Source organism: Erpetoichthys calabaricus, chromosome 2, assembly GCF_900747795.2.
Source record: "Erpetoichthys calabaricus chromosome 2, fErpCal1.3, whole genome shotgun sequence".
NCBI lineage: Eukaryota > Metazoa > Chordata > Cladistia > Polypteriformes > Polypteridae > Erpetoichthys > Erpetoichthys calabaricus.
The window spans coordinates 34,114,302-34,128,367 of NC_041395.2; the positions used below are offsets into that span (position 1 = coordinate 34,114,302).

The following is a 14,066-nucleotide window of genomic DNA, read 5'->3' on the forward strand; positions in this document are numbered from 1 at the left end:
GAACACCATATTGGAGGAGTGAAGCTGTGATGGGAGTAGGTTGGCAGATTAAGAATTAAAGGATTGAAATGTTCATGCTGAGATAAGTCCTCCACACGTTAAAACCCTGACACCGATAGAGCCATAGGGTTCTGTTTGGTTTGTTACCTCCTTGACTTCTGTTGTTGAGTCCCCCTCCTATTCCTGCAAATCATGGACCATTAATGTGAGACATGGAGGATGGTACTTTTTTTTAATCTTTTTTTTTATTTTTATTTTTATGGAATATTGTATGTTTATGAGGTTCCATAGTTGTATGCTGTATGGAACCTGGAACCAGGAAAAAGAACCTATGCCTGAAAAAAAAGAAAGAAAGAAAGAATGTTGAGTTGTTTTTCTTTGCAGATTATTAGGTGGCATAGTTGGTAATATGTTATTAATTTGTACTTTTATTTTTTGGTCCATATTTTGTGTAATGTTTGTGTCACAAATTTTGCTTATTATTATTATTATTATAAAATGCAGTTGTGTCAATATGGCACTTGATTACTGTTAAAACACTGGGGCTGCAACCTTGATCTTGATGTTAATCAAAAGCTTGTGATACATGGTTGTGAAGGATATAATTTGGGTAGAACAGCCTCTGGGGTTTACAGCTTTCTTGCATCAAACTGCTCGAGAAGGCATCATGGCAGGAAGAAAAAGAACAGTGGTGACATCTGCTGAGCATGAAGGACATTGTTGAGGCTGCTCAAGAAACAGAAACTTTCCTTGTTTCCTATCCTTACACCAAACTGATTGTTATGATTGCAAAATACAGTGATATGCACCATAATGGCACAAAACTGAACTCCAGTGACAACATCTGTGCATCAAGCCAAACACAGGAGGTGAATTAATGACCACTGAGTGGCTGGCTAATATGAACGTTCATTGAAATGTCACATATACTCTGTGATACAGAATGGAAAAACAACAATGACAGAGAAATATATGCCGACAAATGAGATTGTTCAATACTCACAACTACCTTCCAAATACAAACATTTCTTTTACATCCTTCCATCCATTTTTGGCTGAGCACTACTCTTGAAAGTTAGGTCAATGGGGTGGTATTTTGTTCACACTGAAAACAAAAGAGTTTGAGACCAAAACACTCTATATGCACCACCATGATTTGAGCACCAGAAGTCTATATCTTCTATATTATTATTATTATTATTATTATTATTATTGATAAATTTTATTTTAGTGTAAATTTGTGAAAATAATGCATCTCCAAATACATTCTGTTATATGGTTCAATTAGTAATACACAGAAGTGTCTTTAAGTTACTTTCTTGTTGCTTTGTGCAACCACTGCTGTTATCTGACCCTATAGAGACTTTCCATGAATTTAATATTCTGATTTTGATGGCTGCCCAGATTTATATCACTGACCCATTCCAGTCTGTTACCTAAAGCTTGACAACTCATTAAAGTCATTATGAATCCAGAGGATATTTTAAAGTCATAAACATTTTTGAGAAGGACTGTCTGGCAGACAATTAGCTTATATGATTTTAAGAATAATAGTAAGAAAAGAACAAAGATGATGATGATGGTTTGAACAGCCTTTTAAGCTGGGAGAGCATCTCTTTAGGGCTGTTACCAGTATCTCAAATGAGGCTGCTAGCATAGACGCAAGCCCGTGAAGCTGGATCAATTAATGTCTGTATAACTGACAGATCAATGACATTGACTTAAAGAGAACCCTATTAATATTCTGACTTTCAATTAATTGAAAGCAGTAGTTTTATTTACAGTACATTCTCGATTTTGAGTAAAAGTCTTCAAACACAAATGTAATAATATCAAAAATAGCTACAGTTACTCATGATGATACTCATATAATTAAAAAATAACTGCCATAAATTTCAGTTATCCTACTCAAAACAGCCAAAATGAAAGACTGTGGCTTATTAAGTTTACTATAGCTAATGGAATGTTGTCCTTCCTAAATCGTAATAATATAGCTGAACATATGACATGTTTAGCTGATTACTTCACTTACATATTTGTAATTATGTGCATATTTACTAAGGAATACATGCCATCTTTTGTTCGTCTCTAAATGTAATTTACGAAATTCACGTGCCAGGTTATTTATTTATTAGCAATTATTGAATGTACGTCTTTATGTAGATGTGGTTAAGGTTTTAGCGTTTATTTTAAAAAATTGTCAATACTTAAAAAACAGGCCACATTGGATGGAGTTTCAAACGTTTCACTTGCCATTTTTACTAAAGATAGTAAATTGTTCAAATTGTGAAGAGCAAATAGAATACATTTTATTTGCGTGTTAACATATATGAATATTCTAATTTTAATAATAACCCGTTAAAATATAAATGATAGACGATTATGTTACAACTAAGTCTGCAGTTGGTAAATTTAAACGGGCAACTTGCGCGATGCCTTTTTGTATGCTGGGCTGCTTGAATCTCGGCAGTGTGGTTCACGGGCACAGTAGTAGACTGCCGAGTCAGCGGGTGTCAGGCTCCGCATTTCTAGAGACACCGAGCTGCTGGACCTTGTCATAGTGAACCGGCCCTGCACTGAAGAGGCGTAGTTTGTAGATCCAGTGTAGGTAATGTACGAGAGCCATTCTAAGGTCTTTCCGGGGATTTGACGAATCCAGTGTGTAGCATAGCTACTGTCGGTTAGCGAATACCCTGAGACCTTACAGGTCAGTGATAGAGAACTCCCCGATCTCACTGCCTCAGAAGAAGATGACGGAGTTAGGGAAACACTGCCGTGAGTGCCTGAAACAAAAAACAGAATGAAGGTTTTGATAATACTAATGTTAAATTCGCGAAGAACAGTATTTAAATGACAAAATACATACATGGTAACAATATCAGAAAACACATGTAATGTCTCAGATATATCATTTTATACGACAGGGAGGGAAAAAAAACAATTTGTATGGGCAATCTTCGTTGCTTTAATGATTGACTACTGAATATTCGGGTGTATATAAACTCGTTATATCTGATTTGCATGACAGTTACATACGTGATTCATGTAATTTTGAGCGGCCCCTATATTACCTCACTTTCTGAGATAAACGAAAATATGCTAACTATGCGGCATCTTTGTGGAATTTTTTTTTAATGAAATGTACATACAAAGCAAGGAAGAACAGCACACACACACACACACACACACACACACACACACACACACACACACACACACACACACACACACACACAAGGGACTTTCAAAAGTTTCCGCAGTTTTTAAAACTCTATTTACTAAGAATTTCAAAAAAAAATGACATCACTTTTCTACATAGCCAGCTTCGTTTGTGATTCCCAGAGTCGTACCAACGCTTCAATGCCCCATTAGTACTCCTTCCGCTTTCAACGTTTCCAATAAAAATATATAAGTGCGGAAACATTTTAAACGTCACTCATATATATATATATATATATATATATATATATATATATATATATATATATATATATATATATATATTGTATATATACAGTATATATATGTATATATATATATATATATATATATATATATATATATATATATATGTGTGTGTGCGTGTGTGTGTGTGTGTGTGTGCGTGTGTGCGTGTGTGTGTGTGTGTGCTTGTTCTATTTTGTAATGGCCATCCATCCAATTTCCTAACCTTCTTAATCAGAGAGAGTTGTGGGGTGCCTCAGGTCAATCCCAACAAGAATATAATTTGTTCGAAATAGTGTTAAGACACTATAAATAATGCAATTAGAAATAATATCACTGTTAAAATGTTTTCATTAAAAATATTGTTACATTGCCAACTTAAAATTTTGATGTAAGTTGACTCAGGATATTATGTGAAGTTAACTTCACCTTGAAGTTGTTCTGGCCAAAATTACCCTATGGTGTTAACTTCATTTAAAAATTTTATTCACTAAGATTTGCAGGTTCAATCAAATTAACTGTCAAGTTGGATAAATATAATGAAACTAGTTAACCTGTTTCAAAGTTTACCTGAATCAATAATTTAACTGTAATATAACTGTGCTAACAAAGCAGTTCACATCTTTTGTATGAAACACAAAACAATTTAGAAAATTTTTCAGTTCATTTTATAATGAACTTCTGTATAACGTTTAATGTACAGCAAACCAATTGTTACACTACTATGTACTTTATTTTCCTACTTTGTTGGTTTAGTAGCGTTTACACACTTTCTCTGTTGACTTTAACAACTCAATTGATTACACCAAGCTACAATGTCAAAGACATAATTATAGAGTTTATTTTGATTTTATTACATTTCCTAAAAAACAAAATATGACGGACGTGGATAAAAATATTTTTTCCTCCAGCATACTTTTTAAAAACGTTCAATATGTAATTTGAAGAAACAATGGGATAGGCTCCAGCTTCCCTTTAACCCTGCTCAGGATAAAACAAGTTTGGAAAGTGAATGAATGAACGAACGAACGAACGAACGAACGGATGGATAAGATGAACTGCAAAAACATTAGTTGTGTACAATATGTAAATCTAAAACTTCAAAAACTTTTGCAGACGTTCAAAGTTGGCATTTTATTTTCAAATTCTTAAAGCTAAAAGGACATCCCCAAAAGCAACATGCATGATGTGTACTTCAATTATTAAAAAAAGCAAAAAAGAAATTGCAGAAAATAACATGAACATTTTGAACAATTAACTGCAGAATATTTGGCATATGTTATCGATATCGCCACATATGTGAAAAAAAAAAACACGTTAATATTTCTCATAATACAAAAAAGTATTTTTGTAATGAATGAACAAGACCCAAAAAGTATAATCACACTTAATATCATAACCTTACTATATTCTCTGACACTTTGAACATATTAATGATGTCCAAAGGTATTATGATAATTTCGGCAAAAATACAGTATTTCTTATATCCTTCTTATTCAAACAGTTATGGCTTGAAAATAAGAAGTGAATATCACATAAAAGTACTGAATGGCACACTGCTGCATAAAATACATGATCTAATGTTTCAGTTAAAGATAATTTTTGGTGTTCTATTTCATATTTTGATTATTAATAAGGGACAAACTGAGAGTGTATACACTTAGTATCAGGTTTCAGCTGTTCTGAATGTAGTATAAGGGCATCATCAATCTCTTATTTCATTAACAGACTGTTATCCTGTTGCTTCAGTTTAGGTCTTTAGGGAGATTTCTACATTCTCTTTTCAATACTTAAATGACAGATACATTAGACTTGATTTGCATTTGTCATATACAGCACTTTAAAATTCCATAAATATACAGAGAAGATTAATAATATCAGATGAAACTGTTTGGTTAGAATTCTTAGCCTGTAAACAAATAGTAACAGTAACAGTAATAGTAATGATAGTTGAGTGACAATGATTTTACTGTGAAAATCTGAAAACTCTCACAATTGGATGTCAAGCTTAAAATGTCTGGACATGAGTGTTCTTTAGATCAATATGGCAAGGAGTTTTATTATTTAACCCCTTAATTAGACTTGTAAAATTTGAAATGCAATTTAGTAATATTCAGAAATGTAACATATAATTTTAATTCATCAGAATGAATAGCACTTTAATTGTCCAAATAAATTTTAGATGTGTATTAAATATAACTATAATTTTATATTGGCTATTGAAAAGTGAAGCAGAAAAACCTAAAAAGTATATCCTGGTGTGTATTTCTTATTTCTTTGTGAATGATAAGTGTGCCTTTCCTATATAAAATATGTCCTGTACCTGTTCAGGTCTAAGCAGTAACCAATGGAATGAAGAGATGATCTATAAAAATAAAATCATAATACCTTTTGTCTGACTTTCAGATTTTCCATGTTTCACATTACTGTAAAGGCCTCATTTCATCCGTCAGATCACTTCTAGTCTGTTTGGCAATCACACATAAATGGCAGAACTGATTTTCACTAAATTTTGCATGTAGGTTGCCTTTGGTTCCAGTTTAAAATATAGGCTATTTAATATTTCAAAAATTTCATCAGAGGGGAGTTGTAATGAGGGGCAACACAAAAAAATAATTCATTACATTTATATCACGCTTTTCTCAGTACTCAAAGCGCTAACCACACAGGAAGGAATCGGGAAGTGAACCCACAATCTTCTTACTGCACAGCAGCAGCACTACCACTGCGCCACCTGTGATTCTGCATGTACAATACAGGTGAACCAATTTAAATTCCAGGCTACATGGCATTTCAAATATTTAATCTGGAAGGTGAATTATAACAGGGGGTCTGGAATGTATTACTCCAAAAAGACTTTCTCAAACCTTATGAAATGTTGCGTTCATTTTACTGTTGATGTAACTTAAAATTCATATTTTGAAGTCTTACAAAAGTTCCATTGAGAAACGGGATTGAATTCAATTGCAGGGATTTTGGGGTTAAAACACGAAAACCGCATTATCATGCTAAATCAGTTCAGCTGATGGAAATTAATTTGTCATAGTGTTTAGTTTTGGTCCTGCTTACAGTAAAAGCTACATTTGATGTCAGTGATTTGATAGAAATATGGTGAGAGGGGTGTGTGATGGAGGACCAACACAAAAACTCCACACCAATCAAAAATGGCGCTGTCTACTTTCACACAATTTTTGTGAGTTTGTATTTTGTATCACTCAACTTCATTTACAGTTGTTATTGTAATTTTTTGTTTTCAGTATCTGTGTTTTGACTATTCGCAGAAAGTTTTCATCTGGGTTTTATAATTAATTCTGATATATTTTGTTTTATTCAACTTTGTGAGATTCATAAGTTTCACTTGTATTTTCAATGTGTGCAGCTTGTTATAAAAACTAAAATATCATCAAGTTTAGTTTAGCTGACTTCAGTTTAGGCCATGTTCTGTGAATTTTTTTTTCATTCACTGTTTTGAGAAATAATGTTTTTAATATTTGGGCTTTGTCTATTCTATTTGTTTTGCACAAAGTACTCATTAAGGATAGGCAATTAGTTTAGTGTAACACATTTAGAAGTTTTGTATTTTGTACATATTTGCAATAATGCCAAGTCTAAAAAAAAAAAAATCAAGATTTGGTCGACAAACATGAACAGCCACCAGAGCGTGAGTCAAACAAGACTGTTATTTTGTATATTTTCCTTTATTGTGTTTTCACAAACACACACACAAAATAGGATGATTATGCAATGTAAAACGATTGCTAAAGATATTGTTCACAAATTTACTTTACTATTTCTTTGATCATGTTATGTGCGAGTTAGGATTTTGTTTTGTTTCTGTAACTGTTCATCTTGGCACAAACAACAAAGCTTTCATTTAACATTGTAACTTTATGTTACTTTATTTAAACCTTCTGCCTTTTTTATTACAAACTACCTGTTAAAAATGTAGTGAAACAAATATAGCCATGACTTCCTGATGATCATGAACTACGTTATGAGGTGGCACACGAATGCCCAGTGTTCAAGGTGATGTGGCAGTTTGTAAAGATGTGTGGTGTCCAGAAGTTGAATGTCTTGAAAGTTTAAAACTTCAGCTTGGAGTTTTCTGTTAACAAGACACTGGTAGGAAGGTTCATTTGGCTATGGCTAATTAAACATTCTGTTTAGATTAATGTAATAGTAATGAATGTTAACCATTCTGCTGAATAGTGTAGTGTCAAGTCGTGTAAAAGTAATTATTAGTGAGGAATATGCTTAAAGCTACTCGACGCATGCTCTTGAGGACACCGTTGCTATGCAAGCAGAGTACTGAATATACTTGCATGCATAATTTAAGTAAATCTGGAGGATTCCACCAGGTGTCAGTGCAAGAAATCATCACGGTGAGAAAATAGTACCTGGATTCAATGTGTTGTGAGTTGAGGGAAGAAAGATGTTCAAAATAAAAATTATTTGTATTCTGATGTTCTTGCGAAGGTGCAAAAAAAAAAAAGACAACAGTGACGCAGAATGTCGAGACTGTATGCGATATCTCAAAATGTATTGCATCATTAGAATGGGAAATATGCAATGCTTGTGTTGTCTATGTGAGAAATGGATGAAGAAAAGCACCATGAAGACATTTGCATGTCAGCATTTAAGTTTGATAATTTGCTTCACCACATTAAACCATAGGCGGCACAGTGGCACAGTGGTAGCGCTGCTGTCTCGCAGTAAGGAGACCCAGGTTTGCTTCCCAGGTCCTCCCTGCATGGAGTTTGCATGTTCTCCCCGTGTCTATGTGGGTTTCCTCTGGGTGGTCCGGTTTCCTGCCACAGTCCAAAGACATGCAGGTTAGGTGCATTGGCAATCCTAAATTGTCCCTAGTGTGTGTGCTTGGTGTGTGTGTGTCCTGCGGTGGGTTGGCTCCCTGCCCAGGAATTTGTTCTTGCCTTGTGCCCTGTGCTGGCTGGGATTGGCTCCAGCAGACCCCTGTGACCCTGTGTTAGGATGTAGCGGGTTGGAAAATGACTGACTGACTGAATGAAATTAAACCGTTCACCAAACATCAAAGCATGCAGATTGATCCCATTGGAGCTGCAAGCCTGCCGTCACATGTTGATAGTAAACAATGATGCTGTCATCACATACTAAAACTTGGACACGCACACCACCCATATTTTTTCTGGTGCTGCAACTTGTGCACATGTTGTGCTAATTTCTGAGGATGTGCTCAGAGGATGCGTCAAAAGAATACTGGGGATGCGTGGCAGCCATGATGCATGCACATACACATTCTGAGCTTTAAGTATAAACCAGCCCTTACACAAGGTTAGCACCATTTGACATTAGCTTACAGTCTGGATATGCCTGCTTTGTTACAACTGTCGACAAAGTCAGCTGTAATGTTAGGAAATATTACCTACTAATTTGTCAAATTTTCTGTCTGTACATGTTTCTCTCCCTGTACTGCACAAAATAAATATTTTTATTATTATTTGACTCTTGTTTAAATTTAAGAGGGTTTAAAAGTAATGTGGAGTTATATATTTAAGGTGCATTTCAGGCGTTCTGATGGACAGATACTGGTCCCCTTTTCTTATGTGCCAATTTCTAATGATATCATTAACATGTGCATGTACAGTAAACACATTCAATTAGACCTAATTCTTCTGTATTCAACACTTTTATGTTTTGCAGAGGCATCTCTGGAGAAATTGCCTCACTTTATGCCATCAGTGATTGGAACAACAATAATACCAAGCTTGCAGAGCTCAGAGAGAAGAAAAAAGTTGCCAAGATCATGGAAGAGAACACCCTGATGCTTTTTGATGACTACCTTCAGTGTTGTTTTTTATATTAGTGTGTAGTGTTATATGTTACAACGGTGTTCTTCACTTTTGTCTGATGTACCTGTTAAACAATAAATACCTTTCAGTTTCTTTATGCTTGTATATGTATTTCAGGCAGTTGTGACTACATTTTACTGCATTTATTAGGCAATAAATGTGTGAAATTCCTTTTTCATTGATGTTTTGAGTTGTATTTTTAAAAGGATTTTAGTCATCCATATCCGGAGAGCCACTTCTGATGGTGTCCATTTAGAAAAATCATAAGCTGTAATTGGCTGAAGGGAGGGAGCTGGTAAAAATTAGTCTGGAACTGGTTGATGGATAGAAACACAAGGATTCAGGTTTATAAGAGTCGAATTTAGGAGTGCTTCAACACCTTGCTTACACAATATGATTATGTATTAATCATATACTTGTAACACAATAGTTTTTTTTAATAGAAATAATATTAAAACATACTTTAATGCTCATATGGCCTTTTAAATGAGAGGTGTTCATTCCATATTAAAAACATACAAATATCTTACAAAAAAGTATAGTAAATTATGTAGTTATATGGTAAGAGTTTTGTACGATTTACTTTTAGATTTATATATGTTACATATATGCCATATAGGTTTCATGTGTAAGTTTTTCTATGAAAGTGGCCATAATCTTGCAAGAAATAAACCATGTCCTATAGGGAAAGTGCATGACAAATAATAATACATTACATTTATAAAGCACTTTTCACAGTACTCAAAGCGCTATCCACACAGGGAGGAACTGAACCCACAATCTTGCACAGTCTCCTTACTGCAAAGCAGCAGCGCTACCACTGCGCCACCTGTGAGGACAATATGGAACAATACTACTTACACAATACAATTCTGATTGGTAACATGTACTAATTTACCATTCTGGCCATATAAAAGTCTTACTGTATTTTTCCATATGGGTTTTCATGGCCACTAGAAGAAAATCAACCCCAGAATGGGCAGAGGATAAAAAAAATGGTAGACAAAAGCCAAGGACAACTTCCTAAAATGATACTACCTGAACTACAAGGTTAAGACCCATCAGTGTGTAATCACACTATTCACTTCTTTTTGAGTGACAGTGGGCTCAATGAAAGAAGACCAAGGAGGTCTCCACTGTTTAAAGAGAAACATAATTAAGCCAGACTGTAATTTACTAAAATGCATATTGACAAGCCACAATTCTTCTGGGCTTTGTACGGATGAGACTAAACTGGAGCTTTTTGAAAAATCACATCAGCTCTATGTTCATAGATGAAAAAATGAAGCTTGAAAAACAAGAACACATTATCTATTGTGAAACATAGAGGACACCAGTTATATATTGGGGCTGCTTTGCTGCATCTGGAATGGAATACCTGGAGTCTGCACACGGTGCAATGAAATCTCAAGGCTATGAAGACACATGGGAGGGAAATGTACCGCCCAGTGTCGGAAAGCTCTGTCTCAGTTGCAAGTCATGGTTCCTCCAACAGGATAATTACACAAAATACACAGCTAAAAGCACCCAAGATTGGCTAAGAACAAAACACTGAACTGTTCTTAAGTGGCCTTCTATGAGCCCTGATTTGAATCTGATCAAACATCTATGGAAAGAACTGAAACATGCAGCTGGGAGAGGGCACCTTTCAAATCTAACACAGCTGGTGCACTTTACTCAGGAAGAGTGGGCCAAACTACCTGTGGACAAGTGCAAGTCTCATTGAGATTGTAGTCATTGCCTCTAAAGGTCCCATCATTTTTGTCCATGTCTTTTTCATTTGAGTTTTTATTTGAAATATTCTGTTGAATAAAAACTCTAAAGCAATGTTTGAGTTTTGTTGAATATGGAATAAACATTGGGTGTCAATTGCTTTTGTCAGTTTTAAATTATTTCAGAGACAATTTTGGGTTCTCTTTTTTGTTGAGTGATAACAACATATTTGTCCATGTCTACAGTAATTTATTCAAAATCTCCAATGTTAGAAGTGGGATTCAACATTTCTTAGAGTCTCATTTATAAACTTCCATACACACATATAAAGGTTTAAATTGTGTGTACACAACTTATCATGCAAACATTGGGATTTCTAAAAGAAAAGTTGATGGAGGAACATGTGTATCTTTATGGTAACTCAGACCCATACCTATGCAATATTTCAGAGAAACTAGGAAATATAACGCCCTTGATCAAGCAGGGAACGGCAGTGAAACCAGCTAAATGACGACTCACATGTATAGTAATTTTTATCACTGAGTTGTTACTGTAATTTGTGTTAAAGTGAAAAAACATACTACACCTAAAAATGATAAATATGATGCCCAGACTATATTTTAGTTCCCTTTAAAGAGGGTCACTGCTATGTATTTGCTCTGAATAACTTTTTTGGTTTTACATCAGTTTATATTGGTTACCTGTTGTCACTGCTCAAGGAACTGGTCAACAGGTCAACCATTTTTCAGCTAAGCGGCATACCCATAATGCCTGCTATGCTGGAAGCCTTTAACTGACTGGTGAGGCTTTCACATGGTGTGGATGTACATACAAAAAAAACCCAAAAAACTAAACAAACAAACAAAACAAAAAACATTTTTTGCCAACATAAAAATTCAATTTGCAGCAGTGTCCAGTTCTTCTAACATAATCGGAGCACTTTACTGCGCTCATTTTGTAATAATAATAATAATAAGATAATGATGAAGAAGAAGAATACATTTTATTTATGTAGTGCCTTTCCCATAACAAACAAAGTGCAAAGGGATAAAAAAATCAGTGCTTTAGGTTCAGATGATGAGTTTGCCCCTCCTTCTAGATGTGCGCCATCAGCACCTTTATTGGATGATTGTCCTACACTGGTCTTAGGAAGTGGAACAGCACTGGACTGAATCACGCATTCAGTCCCAGGATCCCATCTGTGTGTTCTGATTGTGTGTCTGCTGTTATCAATGGGTTGGGTGTTTGAATTGGGGCAAGGGATGGCAGAACAGGTAGGGGCAGGAGGAAAAACTAAACATAAAACTAATATAAATTAAGTGACCACTTCCCATAGGACTGAAAATTTTAAAAAAGAGATCTCCTTAATATCTTTTTGGTTTCTTCTAGACAACAAAGAGATCAGATCTGCTTCTCAGATTTTTCTCCTTAGACAAAAATACTTTGGGTGTTTCACAAATCTCTCCTCTAATTTTAATTTCACAAATATACATTGCTTTGCTCCAATTAGATCATACATTGTAGCAGAAAAGGCAGGAATTGTGGTTTAGTGGTTAGGACTTCAAATCCTGATGTTGTGGGGTCAAATCCCACTACTGACACTATGTGACCACAAGAAAGTCCATTCATCTGTTTGTGCGATGCTTGTGTTGTGAAAAGAAACCTACTGAGTCAAAAAAGTACCTTTTTTGGTAAAGTTTTAAAACTCCATAGATACAGAAGATGCTAGACTGAAAAATCTTGTTGTCAAATTGCTCAGCCTTACTTTTTGTTAGGCAGTTGCTTAGGATTTCCTCATTGTGATCTTCGTGCACAATAATAGACAGCTGTGTCTGCAGTTGTTAGACTCCTCACTTGTAAGGAAAATGAGTTACCAGATCTGCTAATAGTGATCCGGTCCTTAACTGAGTCATGGTAACGTGTGCTTGCATCGGACCAAATAATACCAAGCCACTCCATTGTCTTTCCAGGGAACTGTCGAATCCAATTTGAGGCATAGCTGCTATCAGTCAGAGAATAACCAGAGACTGTGCATGTCAGTGTAAAAGAACTTCCCGGCTTCACTGTCACAGTAGAAGATGTTGGAGTTAAGACAACACTGCACTGAGTGCCTGAAAGGAAACAGGAGAACAGCTGTTAGAAGATATAAATTAATATTACTGCTAGTGCTAACTGTATAATACAGTATACCTACAAGAAAATAATGATAGAAAGCAGAATAAACCCTTCAATGCAATTTTTGCCATCTTTAAAAAAATCTTTAGCTTAAGAGAACAGGCATTTATATTATGATCAAAAGGTGTTATACGACTAGCTTTATAAGGACTTTTCCATAACTGCTTTGCATATAAATTTACATAGTAGCCAAACCTTTCTGCTTTACAGAAAAATGTGACAGTCCCACAGGTTATATCTCAAGGAAGGCTTATTTGTGTAAGAAATATAAAGTAATATAATTTATTGTTTAACACATTATTGAAGGATGAAAAAAACTTAAAGTCTGCATGTTGGTTATTGTTGAATAAACAATACAAGTGAAGTAATAAGTAACAAGATTATTATTTTAGAGCATATATTATCATCAATTTATTTCCATAAAGGATGTCATAGTGCTGCCTCATGACTTCAAAGCCATGGGCTTGAATCCATAAACTCATATTCAATAGATAGATAGATAGATAGATAGATAGATAGATAGATAGATAGATAGATAGATAGATAGATAGATAGATAGATAGATAGATAGATAGATAGATAGATACTTTATTAATGCCAGGGGGAAATTCACATACTCCAGCAGCAAAAAATATTAAATTAAAGAGTAATAAAAAATGCAGGTAAAAAACAGACAAAAACTTGAATTATGTTCAACGTTTACCCCCTCTGCTGGAATTGAAGAGTCGCATAGTTTGGGGGAGGAATGATCTTCTCAGTCTGTCAGTGGAGCAGGACAGTGACAGCAGTCTGTCGCTGAAACTGCTCCTCTGTCTGGAGATGACATTGTTTAATGGATGTAGTGGATTCTCCATAATTGATAGGAGCCTCTTGAGTGCCCGTTGCTCTGCTACGGATGTCAAACCG

The 14,066-nt window shown here is 34.9% G+C and overlaps 1 gene segment (V, D, J or C); it reads right to left on the bottom strand.

The window, feature by feature from the left end:
- Positions 1–12,775: 12,775 nt before the first annotated feature.
- Positions 12,776–13,273, bottom strand: LOC127526520 (Ig heavy chain V region PJ14-like). The segment is given in 2 exon segments: positions 12,776–13,096; positions 13,180–13,273. Coding segments are annotated over 2 exon segments (369 nt in total).
- Positions 13,274–14,066: the final 793 nt, after the last annotated feature.